Source organism: Rasamsonia byssochlamydoides, assembly GCF_041956645.1.
Source record: "Rasamsonia byssochlamydoides strain NRRL 3658 unplaced genomic scaffold VTN77scaffold_76, whole genome shotgun sequence".
Taxonomy (NCBI): Eukaryota; Fungi; Ascomycota; class Eurotiomycetes; order Eurotiales; family Trichocomaceae; genus Rasamsonia; species Rasamsonia byssochlamydoides.
This window is the reverse complement of record NW_027192459.1, coordinates 73,524-95,676: the sequence shown is the minus strand read 5'-3', so window position 1 is coordinate 95,676 and position 22,153 is coordinate 73,524. Positions and strand designations below refer to the sequence as shown.

The window sequence follows — 22,153 nt, the reverse complement described above, 5'->3', positions numbered from 1 at the left end:
CAATCGCCTTTTTGTTACGATCATGACACGAGGGTGGGAGGGCGATCTCTACCTTACCTACTTATGACCCTTATGTATTTTGGCATCTGTTTCACGACATGAAGACGAAGTATTCTAGCAAACTGGAATCGATTCAAGTCGTCTACTCCTACCTGACTGGACAAAAGAAAAGTCGCCTGCACAATAACCAGATTAGCTTAGCAAATGAACATGGAAGACTGAATGCCGAAGACTCATTCCCCTCTCTGTGCGCCAGGTGGGATCACGTTAGCCGCGATAAGCTCGCAATAATATAAATGTGGGGTGCTGGAAATAGGTAGTAAGTTTCATATCGCCACACGTACACTTGAGTCCGAAGGCGTCAGATCCACTCAGCCTTCCAAACAAAGCAACGAGCTTTGTCAGGTATATTTTTTGACTAGCAATTAGGCAGAAAGAGAGTATGTATTGCCCCATGTCAAAGTGAACTCGATACCCTATCTTTCCTGATATCTATTCTCCAAGGGGTCCTACATACTACGTTGACGATGTACAAAAATGCAACGTATTGTGTGTAAATGGAAGAAGAGGTTGAGAAAAAAAAAAGAGTTTTCGACTACATTCCTTCATTTTCACGTTGCTGTGTTGCTACTCTCAGGCTTCCGACCATAAGCAACGTAAAAGTCGAACAGTGCGTGGATACTGTGATTCCGTGCATCGCTCCTGGTTTTAGCTACCAGAATGTTCACTTCCTCCTTGGACCACCCCTCATATCTGGTCAGCACCGCCATTGCGGCCGCCTCGAAACCAGATTCGCCTTGCAGTAGATTCCAAGTCCCAAGGGTTTTATAATACTTATCTTTAGGCCAGGCTCCCATAGGGACTCTATACTTTCGCACGTGAATGTCTTCAAAACCTGCCTCACGGAACCATCGTTCCAGATCCCGTCCTGGACTGATCACATATCCGGCCTTTGTGAAGCCCTCGATGATCAGATTGTAGTATTGTTCGATTGAGGTACCTTTGGTTGACCCCATCATCCGAGTATATGTTGCTATCCCAGTCCTGGAATTCAACCCATCCACCAGGGGCAGTCCACTTGTACGCTTGCTTCAGCAGCCTGCCAAAGTCCTTGACAGATCCCGTCAGGTAACGGGCATGGATGAAATCGAAGGGCGTATCAAGTCATCGACAACGAATTTCAGATTCGGGGGAACAAGTTGCGGCTGTGTAGGGCTCAGATCAGTCCCGTAAACTTCTGCTGCTTGAAACTGATCGGCAAAGTCGATGGCCCATATTCCTGTCCCAGTTCCGAGGTCGAGAACACGCCTTGGGGAAGATCCAATAGGCGCGAGAAATAGTTTCCTGTCCATCATCACTGCCATCATTTCGTGCATCATGTCTAGCCGATCAGATTCCTCCTCATCGTTGGGGAAGAGATAGCGGCCCTCGCGATAACTGTGGTAGCGTCTGCCATTCTCGTGCTTATAACCAAGGACCGACGAGGTGAGAGAGGCAGTATAGGCTGAAAGTTCTCGACCGTAAGTAGAATAGTTATCGGTTACCTCAGTGTCGACTTTGACGTGGGAAATTCCATCCTCGACATGCCGGGTTCCTTTCCCCGGTTTGGTCAGTTGGGCGAGCAGAGTCAGCCATTCTCAAGTATCTCCGAGCCGACAAGAACAAAGGCCTTCCTACGCTGTATTAGCGTAAGCCAAATCTGGAGCCAGAGGGAGATGGGAGAGCTTAGGCAGGAAGAGATGAACAGGGACGATCAGACAACTATGTCGATGGAAGCGATTCCAAAGATTGATGAGAGGGGTCCACGGCCATCTCTGGCAAAAAGCAAGAAATGAATTCTGGGCTGACCTGCCTAAAGTATTATTCTCTTGTTAGGACAAAGCAGACCCCTGCATAATTTCTAATCAGTTGCAGTTGTCCAGGCGGGGGTGGAAGAGCCTACCCTTTTTCGGGTTGGGATCATTTTGGTCCATCACTGGCCTCCATGCAAACAACACTGCTTCTCTCTGTTTTTTTTTTTATGTTAGACTGTTGAGAGGGTATATAGTCTATTGCTGAAAACGCTCTATAAAATGGAAGAATTGTTGTTATTATTATTATTTTGGCCCTTGTTTTATAAGAGGAAAAAAATACTTTTCTAGGTTATCGGCAAACAGTTGTTTTTGATCATTTTAGCAAGGGGAGATATAGGAGCTATAGTACTCCGTACATGCAGCTAAGTTTAGCCAGCCGAGGCCTAAGGCCTTGCTTTTCTAGTCCCCTGTACGGAGTAGTGCCCTTAGGGTAAAAATATTAGCCTTCTCTTTACTCCGTAGAAAAGGAATCACCCTTAAGAAAAGTACTACTAATGTTCCTACCCTCTTGTTACTCCTCCTTCTTATGTTTTAGTTAAGGGATATTACTTATCGATGTAGCATGATAAAAGGGATAAAAGAGGGATAGATCTATTTTACCTTATTCCTCTGTCCCCTAACCATCCTATACCTAGGTAGACGCTATATTATGGGCTTACCTTACTGTGATTTCCCTATAAGGGCTTAAGACTTTTTTTTGAAATAAGAAGATATTATATGCCTCTTACGACTATCTTACCCTAGTAAGGGTAATAAGACCAAGTGGCATTAGTAAGTAGTAGTTTTGAACCAGCTTATATGATTATTGTTAATAACTTTGTCGTTTATTCTTGTCATAGGTTAGGTAGGTAGATCAGATAGGTGGAATTCCAAAGACTCAAGGACATTCATTATTGACGTATTGCTTACCTTATAATAATAGGCATTAGGGAAGCAATATCATGGTCAAATTAGAAGAGGGGGAGAAGGGGGTTGCTTCAGATTTGTCAGAAAACGGCAACCAGGAGGGTGGTGGGGGAGTCGATTCGCCCATAAGGAGCTTCATCTTGGCTTCATCCATATAGATAAAAATAATATATGGACTACTAGACTCCAGCACTGCGTTGGGGTGTGAGCTCACCGCTACGGATTTTCTCGAAGTTATAATGGGGAGCCTTTTGTCGAAGACTTAAGAGGGAGATCATATTGGAAGGCTAATAACTACTCTATAGAAAATACATAAGAAACATAGAGGAAGAATAGAAATATAGGCTTTATATAAGCTAGAACCTTTGTATTCAGTAGATTTCTATCACCTTCCCTTATCATAGGTAGCTGCAGGCTTAACAGCCAGATTGCAATGTCCCAGAACGCGACCACCTCTTTGTGTTGGGCTGTTGTCGAGTTCCCGGTAGACTGGCTGTACTGCAAGGATAATTGCAGCGGAAATATATATTTCCAAATAGTCCTTCTTTATGCAGAAAACCGACACACCCGTCTCTCTCTCTCTTTCCTGCTTCTAAGTTTGTGTATTCCCTCCTCACTAATGTACAGTACACAACACTAAAAAGCAAAACCCTTGATGCGCAAGTTTTGCTTCACTATTTAGGACATTTGATCAGATGCCCAATGGCAGTCACTGCAGTGATTTGATGTCCACTGGTCACATTTTTCTCGAAGGTCTTCACAATCGAAGACCTCTCAAATCTTCCATATCGTCCGTCAGCTCCAGCTGTCTTGTAGAAGAAGAAACTCTGGCATTGCGAATATGAAAAAAATATTATCCAGCTTGCATTGGTGGAACTTTCAACTCGAAACAAAGTTGTCAGGAAACTGTGCTTGGGGCCCATTCAATGGTGTGACTATTTGTAGCATCAGGTACCTATGTTTCTGCCTCGCCTATTGTCACCAGGCCGAAAACGCTCCCGACGGAACCTCCCGTTGCCATAAATGAATTCAACGGCTTTCCAGACGGGGCTTTCCTAGGCATTATGGATGGGATGGTGTAGTTTTTATGCCTACCTCTAGTACGATGGCACCTTCCTCCTTTACCCTCACCTGACAATCACCTCACACACAAATCCCCCGACACATCCTCAGCAACTTTACACATCCATGATATTCTGCTCGTTAATGGTTTGCCAGACGGGGAAACTGAGACCACCGTGTTTGGTTTCTTCCTGGCTGGGTGGCTCTCGCAGCAGTAAAGTTGACCCTCTCTTCCCTATGGACTTTGCTGAATTATAAAGCATGAGCTTCCGCCACAGATCAGCTTCCCCCGTCGAGACAACAACCCGTTTATCCTAACTCGACATAAATCAGTCATCAGTCCACAATGGCGTCTGGTGCTGCCTTCCGGCTACCTCAACCAAAGCGTCCAAAGTTCTCTACAAAGTACGCCGCGGCGAAAAAGCTGGCCAAAAACTCAAATACGGCATTGATCGAAATTCGTGGACGCCTCCCTGTGGAAATTCTTGAACAAATTTGTATGTTCCTCGATCTCTCCACTCTGCACTCTCTACGACAGGTCAACAGTTTCTACCTCAGTCTGGTTCACCAACTGCCTGCATACAATCTTCTCCGCAAACACGCTGCCGAGACGCTTCGGGTCATGCATCTCACCAAGACCTCTCATTTTTCTCTCTTCGGCGTGTCTTTGCCGAGTTCTGCCGACCACGATGTCGCACCTGCGGCAATTTCGGCCCCTACATCTTTTTGCTCAACTGCAACCGATGCTGCTTCAGTTGCCTCCGGAACCGCGACGAGTACCAGTTGGCGCCGGTCTCTGTCCTTGCTGATCTCTTCATTTTACCAAGCTTCCTGTTCGACAAGAACCTTATCACACTGTTTAGTCTTCCAGATGAATGTGGTTTTCCCGATCTGCAACTACGTTCGGAGCGTCACTGTCTGGCTAGCTTCTCGGCTGCTTTAGACTTGGCCAGCAAGGTTTACGACGACAGGATCAAGGTTAAAGTTGAAAAGGCCGCTGTTAGATTTCCCGACAAGTGGCGTTTAATGGGCTCGACTCCCTTTCCGTTCTGGGATATACAAAAACGGATTGTGGACCCTGGAGCTTACTGCTTGGCTTGTGCATCCGATACTGTCTTCTATTATTATTCTGGGAGCCCTTACCATGTGAATCGGGCATACTTGACGTGCGAAATACCACAACATTTTCTCAACTGTGAGAGAATCGCCGTGAAGCACGCAAGTATGTTTATGCGGCAACGGGGCATCAAAAAATCCGTTCCTTTCACGCTGGGCGAGATGTTCATTGTGAACGCCGATGGCCAGATTGGAGATATCGAGTCCGTAATGCGAAAGGGAAAAAGAAAAAGAGAACAACAAGAAAGTCGCTATTGCGCCAATTAGCGACAACAATACCTGCTAGCAAGGTGGATTGGTTGCGAATTGAGGTGACTTTCTAAAATCAGATTCGTTTACAGGAGCATGTATCTACTAGTATAGCGAAACATGTAGATCCCTTGCTCTTAACAATGTGATAACCAACTTCCCCTGATAAGGATGTCAATGAGTGTCATGTACTGGCGGGATAGAAAATTTTTTGCATTGAATAATCGACATTGAAAGAGGAAAAGACAACAAAAAAGAAAAGAAAGAAAGAGACGATCTTCTTCTCTGGTTTTTCCTCCAGTAATACATGTACATACAAAGGGTTCTCAGCATGAAAACCATCATAAGGCATCCCAGATCGGTGGAAAGGCTTGGCCCTGGCTCTAACCCCTACCATGAATCTGGCAGCTGACACAGTCACCTACACTGAAAGACAGCACAACACCTCTTTGCCCCGTTCCCTCCTCTTCTGGTTACTATCCTCCACAACCGTGGTCTCGATCGAATGCCCACCACCACCACTCGAACAGCACCTGTCCGATCTCCCACACGTAAGGCACGAACGGATCCTGCCCGCTCAGCGTCAGTCCGCCACATCAGGCCAAGCGCATCGTCCCTCGCCGCCCGCGGACGAAGATGGCGCGGAACGCTGAACACCTGGATCAGCTTGTCGCGCGTGTTGGGCCAGGGAAGTACGTCCAACACGGGGTGGTGAGGGATTAGGCCTTGTGTCGGGGTGGGTTGTAAATGCAGTGGGATGGTTAACAGATCGCAGCAACTAGGACCAGCTCACCGGTGATATGCTCATGATCGTTACAGTTGATGTCGCAAGAAATGCAACTACCACTCCCATCCAATGATGATGATGATGCGATAGCATCAGGACTCAGGAGCGAGAAAGAAGACGTTCTTGGCCCGGTATAAAATGGACTGATGCCCGAGATATCCCAAAGTCGGTCAGAGAGGTTCAATCGGAGAGCAACTTTAAGAAGACCATTGAGGAGCGTCAACGACGGTACTTCGAGCAGGCGGTCATCTGGGAAGGTGAATGTTGAGACCTGTTAGTCTTGGAGTTTCGTGGCCAGATTATTATTACAGTCTCCTCCTCCATTCTTCTTCCCTTGATGATCGAAGAGATTGAGCAAAGTGTTGGGATCTCGAGGAGCAGGAGGAGAAGGAGTGGGTAAGGAAAGGAAGGAGTTGAAGTTGAAATTGAAACTGAGTACCCTGGCTAAAGAGGCCCAGAAACGACGTGTCGCTGTATTCTGCATTTGAGCCATACTGGTCTTGCGTCGTATCTTGCGCGGTCAGAAACAGATTGAATGAGGCAGAGGAATCAATCTGTTCCGGCAGATTCTGGAACTCAGCACTGCGGCTAGGGGTTGAATTCGAAGGTTCGATTGATCCACTATTATCGGGTAGACCTTGCAGAACTGCGGGATGCTTCTGTTCAGTATCATTGACCTGGGTTTGCAATGCCTGGAGACGCTCCCTCCGTCTCTTTCCTGCCTCCTACATTAGAATCTAACTATGAGATAGGGCTTTCATGGTAATGGATGGGCAACACCTACGATACCGTCTCCTAGCCAGAACCATTCAGTATCCGTTTCCGTTAGGACGCATTCTCTGTGATGTCGGGGATTGTCACGTCATCATCACCATCACCTGCTCTTGCTACGCTGTACGGATTCTTTTGGTGGATGATCTTGATCTCGATCTTGATCTTGATTCCTTTTCCATGCTGGTCGACGATGCGCTTCGGACAAGCAACTTTTATTTTCTTTCACCTTTCTTTTCTCAAAGGGAGAATAGAATAGAAAAACAAAAGAATACGTATCCATTTTCTCTTCTCCATCACATAGAAAATATGCCTCGTATTCTCATGGAAATCCCTGTTTTGGCTAAGCAGGGAAGACGGAACATATCGTTATGCTTGCTACCTACAGAGACCTGGACTCTATCTAGGTCAGTCAGCTCTTTGTCTCGACATCTCTGAATAGACTCATTGCTAATTACGGGTGAATTGAAATCATTTCTGATCGCCGTACATTGATATGTAGCAGAGCATGACAACTTATTATAGCAAGAGAAGGTCCTTTCTATACAATTCGCCTTGCTCAATCTTCCATACAATACGTCTTCAAATGCTGCCTCTTCCCATGGCCTTTTACTGACCAGATAGTCAAGTAATTAAGCCACTGGCTAGCTCACCTATACCTTGTGAGGCTTAGGTGGCTTGAAGAAAGGTCAGTACATTGTGCTCAAATATGACGGCTCCAACTTACCTGCGGCCGCGATACCCAGTCAAAGTGTCCAAATCTCTTCGTCATCCAGACGTCTTCTGGATACCTGGCAACACCAGCTCCACCCAGGAATGTCTGAGGATACCCGTAATCAAAAGGTAGTGCTTTTTCGATCTCGTCGATATCTTCCTGCGTCAACTCCAACCCGAGAGCTTCGATGTTGGCTTTCAAGTGCTCGACCTTTCGACCTCCCACGATGGGGAAGATGTAAGGACCTTTGGTGCGGACCCACGCCAAAGCTACGCTCGTGATAGTCGTGTTGTGGACTCTGGCGACCCTTTCCAACGCCTCCGCGACTACAGTCTTTTGTGGCTTATCCACAAAAGGGACATTGCGGCCTTGGTCTTCTTTCACCGGATTACGTGCCTCTGCCTCTCGCTGTGCTTTCGTCTTGAAATATCCCATCCCAAGAACACCGAAAGGCGCCAGTGCCATGCCCTCATCCTCACACATGGGGACAACGTCGCGCTCGATTTCGCGTTCTGCCGCCGACCATTGGCCCTCGTAGATGGAGAATGGAGTGAGCCCCTTTTGGCGAGCGTACTCGTTGGCTTTCGAGACGACCCAGGCTGGCGTGTTTGATACGCCGAGGTATAGGACCTTGCCAGAGGCAACGAGGTGATGTAAGGAATGCATCAGTTCGGGGATGGTTGTGGTGAAGTCCCATGTGTGCACGTAGAACTGTCATGGCCGAATGGTCAGCTATATACAGTACATAAATCCGAGGAATAGTCGAGAAACAAACTTACAATGTCCACGTACGAGGTCTGGAGTTTGCGCAGACTGGCCTCGAGTCCGACATGCATGCTCTTCTTGTTGTTTCCGCCATAGTTGGATTGGATCTTGGTATCCTCGTGGGCGAGTTGCCAGGCGGCCGTGTACTTGGTAGCCAGCACAATCTCATCGCGATTGCCGCGCTCCTTCATCCATTGCCCGATAATTTCTTCGGATTCGCCATTTTGGTAGTTTCCCGCGCTGCGAGTTAATTACATTAATGGTTATATAAAGCTGTTGTCATCTTCCGTGGTGACTAACTTACGTATCGATAAAGTTCCCGCCCTGGCTATAGAAGTAGTCGAGCAATTCAAAGGAGGCCTTCTTGTCACAGGATCCCATGATGTCTTTCCACGCGTCGCCAAATCCCATCGCCCCTAGGCAGAGAGGGCTGACCTTGACGGCGGCGTTGGGAGCAAGCTGCCGATGATATCCAAGGAGACTCTTGGGTTTCGGAGCCGGGGCTGGAAGATTTGTTGCGGGCATATTGCAGTCGAAGTAAGACCTTCACGCGGACTGTATCTCGAATTGAAGACAATATTGAGGGTGAGACTGAACTAGACTAAGTAATGTTTTGAGGGATACCTCGAAAGATGGAGGCATCAGGGAGATATTTATAGAGGAGTCTAAGCAGACTGCACCTCCATATATCCATTGTCACGCATCATGCGTGGCGACATGCCGTGCTGTTTCGTATAGCATTTTAGGAAATAAATAGCTACTATAGACATCGGTTTATGTATGGAGCACCTACCGACCTAGGCAGGTAATGTTGGATTGCACTAACCCAAAAGGCTATACGACGGGAGATCCATGGATAGGACGTTCTGTGGGTCAATTTCCCCATATTATCGTCCAGTTCATCTCATTATTATTAATTCGATTAATCAATTCCCTTCCATTTCCTTTACTCTTATTACTACATACATGACATTGTTATGGCCCCTTCAGGACATTTTGGCGTCTTTGCCCTGCCAACGGCAACGGCGCGACACAAAGATACGGAATCGCCCTGGGTAGACGAAAATGGTAGACCGATCCGTAGAAGACGAAGGCACGTCAAATCAAGAAAGGGTTGCGTGACGTGTAAGGAGAGAAGGGTGAAAGTGAGTAGCCTCGTATTCCCTTTCCGGCAGTCGATTAATGAGTAGTCCAGTGTGACGAGCATCATCCTATATGCTACAACTGCTCTAGGCGGAATCTCTCGTGCCGATTTGATGATGATACCCCGAGACAACGGATTCCGAGAGATCCCCGTGAAGCGCCTTTTCTTCATCCAGAAGATAGAAGTGGCAATAGCGCCAGTGGGTGCTTGTCTGAAGGCTCCAGAGACCAGTCTTTGATTCTTGCCGGCTTGCAAGCTCATGACATCAACCTGAAGGCCAGGATGCTGATGCATCACTTTGAAAATCATACGGCCAAGACTCTACTCTTTGGGGCTGAACTGTGGCAGCACCGGGTCCTCCCTCTAGCCCTGCAGGTAGGAGGAGAAGGTGGATATCTTATGCACGCCGTCTTGTTGATGGCCGCATCGCATCTGCATCACCTGCATCCAGAGTCCGCCGAATATACACATGCCGAGGCATATCATCTCGCCCACACCTTATCTGGGTTCCGTCGGGCGCTCAGCAGACCCTTCCAGGAACAAAACGCCGATGTCATTGTGGCCTGCGCTTTCATTCTTCTCCATTACGCGTGGGCCGTGCCTTTCTCTGCCGAGCTATCCCCTGATGCGGATGGCGTTATCGATATTGGAACAGATAATCTTCTCTCCTTCGCTGCTGGTCTGAAGTCGGTTATAGTTACCACGCGAGACGTGGACAGGAATTCATTACGCATCTTCAAAGAACTCCTCCGTCCAAATTCTATTCAGCGATTCAAAGATTGGGCTGCCTCTGCAGGGTCTTCATATGATTTCGAGGGGCATTTCCTGCACCGTCCCAGGATTGACCCAGCATCGTTAAACCACGCTGACAGCGATCGCGAGTGTTTTGGACTCAGCTGTGGGTCAGTGGACGCCGTGGACCGTCTCATTCCTGTCTTTTACACCATCGACGCGGTTTCTCGCGGAGAAGACATGGCGCATCTGATGTCCGAAGTCAAAGCGTACCTTCTCATGTGGCCCGGGAAATGCACGAAAGAATTTGAACAAGCGGTCAGGGAAAATCGCAATGAGGCATTGGTCGTCCTGCTTTGTTTCTATGCCAGCACCTGCTGGCTCATGGCCAAAGATGTCTGGTGGGTCCAAGAGAGGTCGAAGTTCATGTGTGATGCTATCTCGAAGCGCCTTGAGAGTAAAAGGGACAGTTGGGACGACAGAGTCTTCAAAATATGTGAATACTTTAAGATTAAACAGCAACACAGATAATACACATATATACTGAAGGACTTTCACTTCAGCAGCGCAAGACGTCTGCTTGTTGCTTAAATTGGCTGTAATGACACTCGGAACGAGGGTGAGTCGGTCCCTTTGAAGATCATATTATTATTAATACCGAACCTTCTATGGCTCCCTCTGTTTCCCTTATTTTTGCTTCTTTTTAAAAGAAAATACCTTCGTCCCTTATTATATAAAGATAGGGAAAAGAGGTAACAAATTTGCAGCTCGATATTATTATTATAATAGAGTAAAAGGCTCTAGGCTTTAGAAGAGATTTATTATAAGCTTTAGACTTTATAGGGCTTTAGTATCTACTGTAATACAGAAGATTATCCTATTTTCCGTTAAAAAATCTTATTAGATATTTTTTTTACAAAAAAAAGTCCTATGTCTTAAGATCAGATTATATTTTTAATTACTTAACCAAAAATCAATATTTTTTTAAAATTTTTATTAGGCTCAGCATAGCATATAGTTATAAGTTAGATATAAAATTTCAAGAAAATATCCCTACTACGTGGTAAGTTATTTAAAAAAGATGTTTGTAGAACAATTTGACGTACGGGTGTCTTTTGACGTTACGCCGTAGCCGTGCCTCAAGATCTGCAAGTCTAAAACCTCGGAATCCCGCTTGCATCGAGTCACCTCCGCTCCACTCCGACTCACACCTCTCCAGTCTGCACATGCTCATTCTCATGTCGATGGATACACCGTGAATGCTGCCACGATGGCTAGATACGGTCATGGCGGCCAGACCAGTGCGTTTCACCCATCCAATCTCTGCGACATGTAGGCGTTCCTGCACCACGCGGTTTTCCCGTCCTCGTGATCGCGACTACTCGACCACGCCGCACGCTATCCACAGCTGGAGCAATCCTCCATCATGGACCAATGTCGCAGAAGATGAAATCGCAAAACTAGCGGCTATCCGTCGTCGGCCATTGACTCTCGGAGATCTCCTCAAGTGAGTGACTGCTAAGTACACGTGCTGTACTTAACTACTTATCTCAAGGGTCGACTGACGACATCTACAGACATGGCCGGCCACCGTTATCCAAGGATGCCCTCCTCGACTCCGCCAATTTCACGCTGTCCCTCCTGCCGGCGCGACTGGCGTACCGGATCCAATGTCTCCGAAACCTGCCCTTCATCGTCGTCTCCAACCCGCATGTGTCCCGCATCTACAACAACTACCTGCACTCGCTCTCCACGCTGCTCCCATACCAGCAGAGGCGAATCACCACCCTGGAGGAGGAGAAGCAGTTCGCAGAGGTCATGGCGGACTTGGTCCAAACCCACACCAACACCATCCCCGTCCTGGCGCGAGGCTTTCTCGAGTGCAGAAAGTATATCAGCCCGGCTGAGGTGACCAAGTTTCTGGACTCGCACCTGCGTGCCCGGATCGGCACTCGATTGATCGCGGAGCAGCATCTGGCGCTCCATTTTGCCTCCCAGCCCATCAGTGACGAGGATCCCAATCCCTCGCCAGACCGGAGAGAGGCCGTGCCACCCAATTATATCGGTGTGATTGACACCGAGCTGCGTCCTGCTCGCATCATCCGGTCGTGCGAACATTTCGTGGGCGAGATCTGTGAGCTGAAGTACGGCGTCCGTCCTCGGCTGGTCATTGGCGGGGAGCCTGATGCCACGTTTGCATATGTCCCCGTACACGTGGAATACATCATCACGGAGCTTTTGAAAAACGCATTCCGGGCCGTAGTTGAGTCCGGAAACGAGCGGGAACCGATCGAGGTGACCATCGCTGCAGCCCCGGACGTGCCTGGGAATCATGTGCAGGAAGCTCCAGAGCGGCCCACGACTAACACGGGCGGCGCCGAGGAAAACAACAACGGAGAGATCCCGGTGGCGAACGAGAACATTCGACTCACGAGCTCCTCGTCCCAGAGCATCACGATCCGGATCCGGGACCGGGGCGGCGGCATTCCTCCCGACATCCTACCACACATCTGGTCCTACAGCTTCACGACCTATTCCGAAAACGACCTTCCCGGGGGTGATAACGGGAACATCGACGCTCTCAACACCATCTCCGGCAGTGGTGGGAACTCGAGCACCATTGCGGGACTGGGCTATGGTCTCCCGCTGAGCAGAGCTTACGCGGAGTATTTCGGCGGCAGCATCGCCGTGCAGAGTCTGTGGGGATGGGGGACAGATGTCTATCTCACCTTGCGGGGCGTAGGGAAGATTGGATGAATGGATGGTTATGATTGATGATTCTCAGAAATGAGAGGACTATGAACGAATGCCTCCGCAGGGAGATACGTATGTATGTATGTATGGAGATGAAATAATCACTTACTATTGTGGAAAAGAATTATAACCTAGAATGGCAGACGCAGAAGGACCTTCTTTTCTGTGCAATTTTTCAAAGGAATCTAAGCAGATGGCGCTATCTACTTAGTTTTTCTAAGCTTTTTCACATCGACATATGTTCTACAGATTCTGTATCAGAATAGAGGCTACATGATCTGGAATGATGGTGCAAAATCGACTTCTAGATGTGTTGTCTGATCGACGTCATGCCAAGCTCTTCCCCACGTTATTGCCTGCTGTGCTACTAGAGCATCTAGATATCTACACCAAAAAAGGAAAGAAGGAAAGGAGAGCAAAGAGTAAAAAGAGAAAGGGACTAGAAATCAACACGTATAAATTTATCTCTGCCAAGAGAGGAAAAAAGAGGTATTACTCCAGCTAGTGTTCCTGAACCAATCTATGGAAACTGCCCTAGTAGCCCTGGAGGAGGCTTTCCGCGGCAAGTTTACCTCTATCGGAGGACCTTCTGCATCAGACGAAGGTTTAAGCTATTTACGCACTCAACAGCCAATCCCCCGGAGAAACCCCACCGTCAGCCTGTTACTGGAGGCAGGAATAGGTAAACCCCGCCGCAAGAATAGTAAACCCACCTGCCGATCCATGTTCCGAATGCCTTCCCCTTCCCCACATCATCGTACTTCCGTTATCTCTCATTGCTCTGTGCCGGACAGCAAGCCGAAACCATCCACGTATATATCCTGCCCTCCTCTTCAAAACATACCTCCATCTCGCTACAGTCATCGGTTGTCTTTGATCTTGGCTTGCTCAGGCTTTCTTCCCTCCTCATTCGCATTTAGGGCTGCCTGAGCAGACCAATTCTCACCATGTAGGTATCCCTCCATTGAGACGAAGTTTCGGTGGTGCTATCTTCTTGCTTTGCAATAGCCAGAACAATGATTTCACGTGCTGACACAATAACGCAGGGTGTATACTGCGTCATTCGCCTTTTTTGAGGCGCTCTGGGAGGTATATCGATCCTTACCCACTCGAGATAGATAAACCGCAGTCACTGACGTACAGTGCAGGCCGGAGTCACTCATGTCTTTGTCAATCTGGGATCGGATCACCCTTCGATCCTGGAGGCCATGGTGAAAGGCCAGAAGGAACGTAAAGACCAGTTCCCGAGAGTCATCACCTGTCCCAACGAGGTAATCACATCCCCCGCCCAGTTGTCTCTCGGCTACTACCGGGCTTCCTTACAATCAACGCTAACCCCGCACTTTACCCCTCTCCGGTATCTAGATGGTTGCCCTTTCCATGGCCGATGGTTATGCGCGCCTTACCGGTAAACCTCAGTGTGTAATCGTGCACGTCGATGTCGGAACGCAGGGACTCGCTGCCGCCGTCCATAATGCCTCCTGTGGACGGGCTCCCGTCTTGATCTTCGCCGGCCTCTCTCCCTTCACCCTCGAAGGGGAGATGCGGGGTTCGCGGACTGAATATATTCACTGGATCCAAGATGTCCCCGATCAGAAGCAGATCGTGTCCCAGTATTGTCGCTACACAGCCGAAATCAAATCCGGCAAGAATATCAAGCAAGTGGTTAACCGGGCCCTTCAATGGGCAACCAGCGACCCAAAGGGCCCAGTATATCTGGTTGGGGCCCGAGAAGTTATGGAGGAAGAAATTGAGCCCTACACGCTCGATCAGAGGCAATGGGTACCCATCTCACCTGCGGCGCTGCCCTCGGAGGCGGTAGAAATGATCGCATCAGAGCTGGTCGCCGCAAAGGAACCACTCGCGATTGTGGGCTACAATGGCCGAGCGGCGAGCTCGGTGAAAGAGCTGGTCACCCTGGCTGACACAGTCAAAGGCCTGCGTGTTCTAGACACCGCGGGAAGTGACATGAGCTTCCCTGCTGATCACCCGGGTTGGTTAGGCTTGCGCTTTGGCAGTCACGACGCGATCAGGACTGCGGATTTCATCTTGGTCGTCGACTGTGATGTGCCATGGATCCCGACCCAGTGCAAACCATCTCCTTCGGCCAAGGTTATTCACATCGATGTGGACCCATTGAAGCAACAGATTCCCATGTTTTACATTCCCTCGATCGCCACCTTCAAAGCCGACTCCACTACCGCTTTCAGACAATTGCACCAGTATATTTCTTCGAATACAGCCTTGTCGCAGACTGTGAATTCCGATGCCTTTGCGGCTCGCCGCAAACGCCTTGAGGAAGAACACAAGCAAAGGCTCCAATCGATTGCGGACCTCGCCGTCGTCCCCGCTGGCGGTGACAATGCCTACCTGAACGTTTCTTACCTCACTGCTCAAGTGCGAAAGGCATGTCCACCGGATACGATCTGGGCGATTGAGGCGGTTACCCTTACGCCCTTCGTTGCCGATCAGCTTGCATGCAGTATTCCCAATTCCTGGATCAACTGTGGTGGTGGCGGCCTGGGTTGGTCCGGTGGTGGTGCGCTGGGCATTAAGCTTGCGACCGATGCACAGCACGGAGGCCAGGGCAAAGGCAAATTTGTTTGCCAGATTGTCGGTGACGGAACCTACCTCTTTTCCGTCCCGGGCTCTGTCTACTGGATTTCTAGACGCTACAATATCCCCGTTCTGACGATCGTCCTCAACAACAAAGGCTGGAATGCTCCCCGGAGGAGCATGCTGCTTGTCCACCCGGACGGCGACGGGTCCCGCGCTACTAATGAGGAGCTTAACATCTCCTTCGCTCCGACGCCGGATTACGCCGGTATTGCTAAGGCTGCCGCCGGTGGAGAGCTGTGGGCTGGCCGGGCCAGCACTGTGGCAGAGCTTGCTGAGGCGTTGCCAAAGGCTGTAGAGAGCGTTCTCAATGGCAATACCGCTGTTCTGGAAGCGCAGCTCGACGGAACAAGCGGGAAATATACTGGGGAGAAATAATGGTCCGCAGATCGTCGGGTTGATGTAACTGACAGAAATCTAAGCTAGGATAGACAGGCTGGTAGAATAAACCGTATAGTTGACAATTGTCTTCCCTAGTTCTATCCTTTCTATTCTTTACGTAAAGGGTAGCACAGTCTAGGCCCCTGATAGTGTAATGTACGAGAGTGTATTCCGTATTGCAGGCACGGCCGGTTTGCGGGGTACCAACGGCATCATTATCGATAAGCAAGGATAAGCATGCCGCGGCTGCCCTTCTCCGCTATTAGCCATGGATAAGCGAGCCCGGCTTGAAGACAAAACGTTTGTCTCTGAGTCAGTTGCTGATAGTTTTGTGGGGAAATATGGGTAGTCTCGAAGATTATTATTATTATCATTATTAATTTTCATTTCATTGATTTCTTAAGGTGAGAAGTAGGAGAAGGACGTGTGCTAGTAGCTGTCCCTCGAGATCCGAGCTCGGCGCTTCGTCACCTTATCGATTCATCCCAAAAAGGCAATCGGTGGGACGACCAAACGTTCATTACGTAATCTGAATGACCGATCGGAGTCATTTTCCATTTTGGCAGAGATCCCCTCTTGACTTGTCTAGGACGTGTTTTATTATTATTTGGAAATTGTTTCTGTTTCGAGCCGAACAAGCTAATTGACCCGCGTTTTCTTAGTCCGACGCCTATTGTCAAAAATAGGGCGTAAAGACTAAAAAGCTCTTGTGGCGGGGCGGAACGGGACAGCGCAGCGGAGAACTAATAACAACTGACTCAAATTGTTTGATTCCTTGCTCAAATTTCGCCTTTGCCCCTCCCCTCCGCGATTGATCTCATATTTGGCCACATTTTCTCATCCTATTTACACCTCCGTTCGATCTTGGTGGTATACAAATATAGTGGAGGAGCGAGAGACATCATCCTTTACAGAGAGACGATAGATACGTTCCTACAATGAGTCCCGGTCCGGTCGATCTTGAAGTCAAGGGCGAGACGGATACGACTTCCGTCGTGGTTCCTGATCCACTCACTGTCGATGACGTGAAGACATGGAGAGCGAAGGGGACGATTCCGACGGGCACGGCGGCCGCTTCTAGCAGCGACATGTTCAAGAGTCTGGTACGACCCTCTTGTTGGTTGTGATGTGTGTCTCGTGACAGAAAGCGAACATTCTTCGCTCTATTGTCTTCGAGAATCGAACGTTGAATTGATAATTTGTTTCTATGCTCTTTCCAGACAAGGACTGACGATTGGTCTTGTTTTTAGGCATGCTATACCAAGCCAAAGGCGAAGCGCTGGGATCGTGAGTCATAATATCCCCATGCTGCATTAGCAGTAATGCAGCAGCACAACTTGCTGTCCGCACCCAGTCACCAGGTGACGGTATAGGAACGTTTTAAAAAGCCTTGCTAATATAATTGTCGATAGATATCATCTCTGCTGAGGCAAAGTCCCGAAAGGTAAGTTATGCATAACGTTTTATAAGTCCGGGCATGAAGCTAAAGGAGTGTCCACCTTAGCCATCAACGCTCAAAGGAGCTGCCAAATACCTGAAGAATCCAGGTATGAGCAGTCAGATTCGAATTCTGTCTTAGATGTCGACTAACAGAATTGCTTTTCAGGATTGATTTCTCTCGGCGGTGGCCTTCCATCCAGTGAGAATTTCCCCATTGAGGAGCTCACTATCAAAGTCCCAACTCCCCCAGGCTTCTCTGAAGCCGAGACACGGACATCAGGTACGGTTGCGAGGGCAGGGAAACATGACATTCGGGAAGGGACCAGTCTATATGGTGAGCTTTGTCCTCCCAGGTCAAAAGAGAAAACTCGCTGACTTGTGAATCCAGATCTGGAGGTCGCTCTCAATTATGGACAGTCTGTGGGATCAGCTCAGCTGTTACGTTTTGTAACAGAGCACACTGAGGTCAGTACGATTGATTGATTGATCATCGAGCCAAAAACTGAACCAGGACAGATCGTGCATAGACCCCCATACTCTGATTGGCAATGTTGCCTGACCGTGGGAAGTACGGTTGCGTGGGACGCCACTTTGCGGATCCTGTGCGAGAGAGGCGATTACATTCTTACCGAGGAATACTCCTTCTCGACCGCCCTTGAAACCGCCGTACCTCTGGGCATCAAAGCTGCTCCCGTCAAGATGGACGAACAAGGCCTCCTCCCAGAGTCCCTGGATGAGGTTTTGACGAATTGGGACGAGAAGGCCCGTGGTGCCAGAAAACCTCACCTCCTTTACACGATTCCATCCGGTCAGAACCCTACCGGAGCCACGCAGAGTGCCGAGCGGCGCAAGGAAGTCTACAAAGTCGCCCAGAAGCACGACCTCTTCATCGTCGAGGACGAACCCTACTACTTCCTCCAGATGCAGCCGTATACTCCTGCGGGCGCCGCATCCGTCCCACCGCCCGCCAACCACGAAGAGTTCCTCAAGGTCCTGCTCCCGTCATTCTTGAGCATCGATGTGGATGGCCGGGTGTTGCGCCTTGAGTCTTTCTCGAAGGTGATTTCGCCGGGCTCTCGGACAGGATGGATCGTCGGTTCTGAGCAGATCGTGGAGCGATTCATCCGCCATTTCGAGTGCTCAACTCAGAACCCTAGCGGTATCTCCCAGATCGTCCTCTACAAGCTGCTGGATGAGCAATGGGGACATGCTGGATATCTGGACTGGCTCGTTCATCTGCGGATGGAGTACACGCAACGCAGAGACATCATCGTTCAGGCGTGTGAGAAATACTTGCCCACGGAGATCGCCAGCTGGGTTCCGCCTTCTGCGGGCATGTTTGTAAGTTTCTCTCCATGCCTTCTTAATCCTCAAGGCGACCATCATGCTGACAACTACTTCAATAGCACTGGATCCAGGTCGACTGGCGCAAACACCCCGGCTTCAAGCAGGGCTGGAAACACGACGCGATCGAGGAGTCGATCTTCAAAGCTGCGGTCGACAAGGGCGTCCTCGTGTCGTGCGGGAGCTGGTTCAAGGCTGATCGCACCGCGGAGGAAGAGAAGATGTTCTTCCGGACGACCTTTGCCGCTGCGCCGGGCGAGAAGATTACCGAAGCGATCAAGAGGTTTGGCGAGGCGCTGCGGGCTGAGTTTGGCTTGTGAGGTGGAAGACGAGATGCATGAATGGCGCTGGGGGTGAGATATCTTGACGTTAGTATATAGACAAGCATTATTCTATTATATATAATAGAGAAAGTGCATCGTGCATCAACTTCAAATCCGAATTCGCTGGATATATAGACTAGTTATTACTACATGTGTCTTCGACGCTAGCTATGTGCTGTACCTACCTAGTAGGTATGTACAATGTACATAAATTCAAGAGAACCTAACCCAACCTAACCCGAGATACTCACGCAACTGGAGTCGTCCAATACTACCTTCAACTTGGGATCCCTCCCATTGAACATGTCGATTTCGACACCATGCGCTTTTGTGTTCAATGCAAGGCATTACTTCACTAACAACATCTTATCTATTAGAGGATCACATATGCTTAGCTAGTGAACATGATACCCACAGTCAGGGAAACTGACAAGGTAACGAATCAGGAATAATCAGCGAAATGTAGTAGTCGATATTATTATGGATGAAGCCAAAATAAAGCTCCTTATGAATCAAATTGACTCCCCACATTGCAACTTGGTAACAATTTCTAATAATAAATTGAAGCAACCCGCTTTCAGATTCCACTATAATATCATGTCCTTCTATGATAAGTTACTGATAATGACTATCCTTTCCTATTCTACCCATCTTATAAACATTAATGTCAGAAGATTTGGATCTTTTTAATCACCTTCGGGGAACCGCCTGAGCGTCTGATTTCATAGCTAGCTAAACTAGCAAGAAATAAGCGGCTTTTAATTATAGCCTTCTACCTAGAGAGCTATCTAAGGAACGCAAATTAGGAACTAATCAATATTAATTAATGGCTACGGACCACGAGCCGACCCTTGCTCCCGTGACCCCCCATATTTCACCTTCCTAATCTGGCAATATTGAATTCAAATCAGTGCTCCAGTAATCTTATCGTCTTCGTCGGCAGATTCCTCTACATTATTCACTGCAAGCTGTCACCTAGTCACTCAAGTGACTTGCTGCCTAGCCTGACGCACCTATAAATACCTACCTAGGTACTCCGACTGTTGTCAGATTTCCACGGTACCCAGATAACTCACACTAGCAATCTACGTCTCAACTCGCGCCTTTTGCCTCATTCTCATTTTCACATCGATGTGCCTTTTCCAATTTATCTCAACGAGATATCCTGATGATGGCTTCAGGAGGCATCCATCACTTATTTATTCCGCGAAGTAAAAAGACAACTGAAAGAAGCAGGAGTCCTCTTCCTAGAGCACATCCCCGAAGATGTTGTGATCCCTTTCGTAGAGGGACTTGAGGCAGACAGGGAGGTTGGCGAGGAGAAGCATCGGTATGCAATTTATGTCCATCTCAACCAGAAGCAACAGTACTAATCAAGAGTGCATATCATATCATACAGTTTCAGCTACGAGAAACCGAAGGGAGCATTGATTGCATGCATTTATGCCAACTGAACTGCATACTTCTGTGCAAAGCACATTCAACGACGTCCTTAAGAATATGTACAGAACACAGTTCATTACCTGGGACCAGTATCAGAGGCTGGACTCCGTCTCTGGAACCCGTAGGATTGCTCACTCTCTATAAAACACCCATGGAAACTTCTGCTGATTATCAATATATCATATATATGTAGGCTACAAAAAGTTTGTCGGTATTCACGCTGGTTCTCTTAAAGAGCCCGATACAGCAGTACGAGTTCGCGGAAGGCAAACTCCTGGCATTCCCGAGAAATGCCCTATCTGGGTGGATGAATGCGGCTATTCTGAGACAACTCATGACCCTGACCTAGATCGCGACATCAATCTATGGATCAACGGGACGGGAGGTGGAGTCTTGTGGGGAGTACAAACAAAGTTCTACAAGTGAGCAGATTCGAGAGTTGCAGGAAGCGCATGATTCCATTGCAATAATCGATTCATTCAAAAGGTACGTACTGTACGTGCTTATATAATGTCAATGTCATTCATCGATTATGTTATCCAAATAAATAGCATTCTAATTGTTAACTGTTGTATATAGTCTATCTTCCCTAGTCCACAGAATCCGACTGCTGATCAAATATCATACACGAGGTGGGATCTCTTTCGAGATGCCCTGCCCCTTGAGCCTGGACAGACACATCAAGACATTTACATAGTCGACGTTTTGCGTCTTTCGACGGAATGCAGAGAGGGAGGCTAGTAGAGAGATGGATTTGAATCCTGTTTAGGTACGAAAAAAGGAACCAGTGTTAGCGGGTCACAGAAGTTCAGATTCACCAAGAAGCTGGTGTCATGGCACCTCTTTTTTGGCCGAATCTGCAACAACCAGAGAATTTCCTTGTGCACTCGACCAAATGCTTGTCCAAGATGAGACCAGGAAGGCATGTTGCCCTTCACCCTGGCCGTCGGTACCTGTCAGGAAATCCACGTTCTCTGCAACAGCACTTTCTTTAACCTCAGCTCGGTATGTGTAGTTGACGTGTAAAAAAAAACTCGTGTGGACACAAACAAAGGCAAAGAAANAGCGACCTGGCAATATGAAGCCGAAGATTATGTAGATAGATATCACTGTGTGAAGCTCGCCAAAAATGTCGACATTTCAAGAAACTGATGATCTGGAGATTCCTTAAAAATTACCTCACGACAAAATATATTATCCTGCTGGTTGATCATTGTCATGTCACAGGTGATCAGTCAGATCAGATCAGTTGTGAGTCAGCCAACCTAGGCTTCAATTCAAGCAGTTGCACTTTTGACGTAGAGTCGTAGATGGACCTTCGGGTTTTCTCAGAGGCTACGCTGGACAAAATATTTGTGCAGCTGTAAACCTCTGTCTTCTAGTTGCATCGAAGATGATGAGTAATAGCCCTCAACTTGACGTGATTGATATCGTAAAGAAGCCACCTTCACGTCCGCCTCTTGCTTTCATGTTGTTGAAGCGTTGCTTCCGACTGCCACTCATACCTTGTCTATCCGAAGAATGCTAAGCTATCCTTGATTACATACCTGGTATCCATCAAGAAGATTGACGAGGTATGGGGCCAGACAAGCAAAAACAATAACATAGGGGAATCCAAAGTTGACAGTATTGGATGAATCGAGGGGCGACTGTGATGTCTATTTGCTTGGTATCAATCGAATCATTCGTTATCTACGTTAATTGATAAATTAATACCCCGCCTGAGCGAGCACTTTACACCTGCGACGACGG

The 22,153-nt window shown here is 48.2% G+C and overlaps 7 protein-coding genes across 7 annotated transcripts; 6 read left to right on the top strand and 1 right to left on the bottom strand.

Moving 5' to 3' along the window:
* Positions 1-4,167: 4,167 nt before the first annotated feature.
* Positions 4,168-5,839, top strand: VTN77DRAFT_8678 (uncharacterized protein; the record flags this gene model as incomplete). The annotated part of the gene is made up of 3 exons (XM_069425201.1): positions 4,168-4,603; positions 4,693-5,140; positions 5,620-5,839. 3 exons carry the CDS (start codon positions 4,168-4,170, stop codon positions 5,837-5,839), a joined length of 1,104 nt encoding a protein of 367 aa, XP_069274450.1.
* A 1,558-nt stretch (positions 5,840-7,397) lies between these two features.
* On the bottom strand, positions 7,398-8,749 carry VTN77DRAFT_8677 (uncharacterized protein; the record flags this gene model as incomplete). Its single annotated transcript, XM_069425200.1, has 4 exons — positions 7,398-7,421; positions 7,472-8,170; positions 8,239-8,464; positions 8,529-8,749. 4 exons carry the CDS (start codon positions 8,747-8,749, stop codon positions 7,398-7,400), a joined length of 1,170 nt encoding a protein of 389 aa, XP_069274449.1.
* Positions 8,750-9,201: 452 nt separating this feature from the next.
* VTN77DRAFT_8676 (uncharacterized protein) lies at positions 9,202-10,631 on the top strand (the record flags this gene model as incomplete). Its single annotated transcript, XM_069425199.1, has 2 exons — positions 9,202-9,369; positions 9,420-10,631. 2 exons carry the CDS (start codon positions 9,202-9,204, stop codon positions 10,629-10,631), a joined length of 1,380 nt encoding a protein of 459 aa, XP_069274448.1.
* Positions 10,632-11,359: 728 nt separating this feature from the next.
* On the top strand, positions 11,360-12,857 carry VTN77DRAFT_8675 (uncharacterized protein; the record flags this gene model as incomplete). Its single annotated transcript, XM_069425198.1, has 2 exons — positions 11,360-11,607; positions 11,678-12,857. 2 exons carry the CDS (start codon positions 11,360-11,362, stop codon positions 12,855-12,857), a joined length of 1,428 nt encoding a protein of 475 aa, XP_069274447.1.
* A 1,205-nt stretch (positions 12,858-14,062) lies between these two features.
* On the top strand, positions 14,063-15,848 carry VTN77DRAFT_8674 (uncharacterized protein; the record flags this gene model as incomplete). The annotated part of the gene is made up of 2 exons (XM_069425197.1): positions 14,063-14,125; positions 14,220-15,848. The coding sequence occupies 2 exons, from the start codon at positions 14,063-14,065 to the stop codon at positions 15,846-15,848; spliced, it is 1,692 nt and encodes a 563-aa protein (XP_069274446.1).
* Positions 15,849-16,789: 941 nt separating this feature from the next.
* VTN77DRAFT_8673 (uncharacterized protein) lies at positions 16,790-18,955 on the top strand (the record flags this gene model as incomplete). Its single annotated transcript, XM_069425196.1, has 8 exons — positions 16,790-16,954; positions 17,102-17,138; positions 17,264-17,295; positions 17,356-17,398; positions 17,458-17,625; positions 17,680-17,756; positions 17,808-18,632; positions 18,698-18,955. 8 exons carry the CDS (start codon positions 16,790-16,792, stop codon positions 18,953-18,955), a joined length of 1,605 nt encoding a protein of 534 aa, XP_069274445.1.
* A 1,503-nt stretch (positions 18,956-20,458) lies between these two features.
* VTN77DRAFT_8672 (uncharacterized protein) lies at positions 20,459-20,827 on the top strand (the record flags this gene model as incomplete). The annotated part of the gene is made up of 2 exons (XM_069425195.1): positions 20,459-20,522; positions 20,595-20,827. 2 exons carry the CDS (start codon positions 20,459-20,461, stop codon positions 20,825-20,827), a joined length of 297 nt encoding a protein of 98 aa, XP_069274444.1.
* Positions 20,828-22,153: the final 1,326 nt, after the last annotated feature.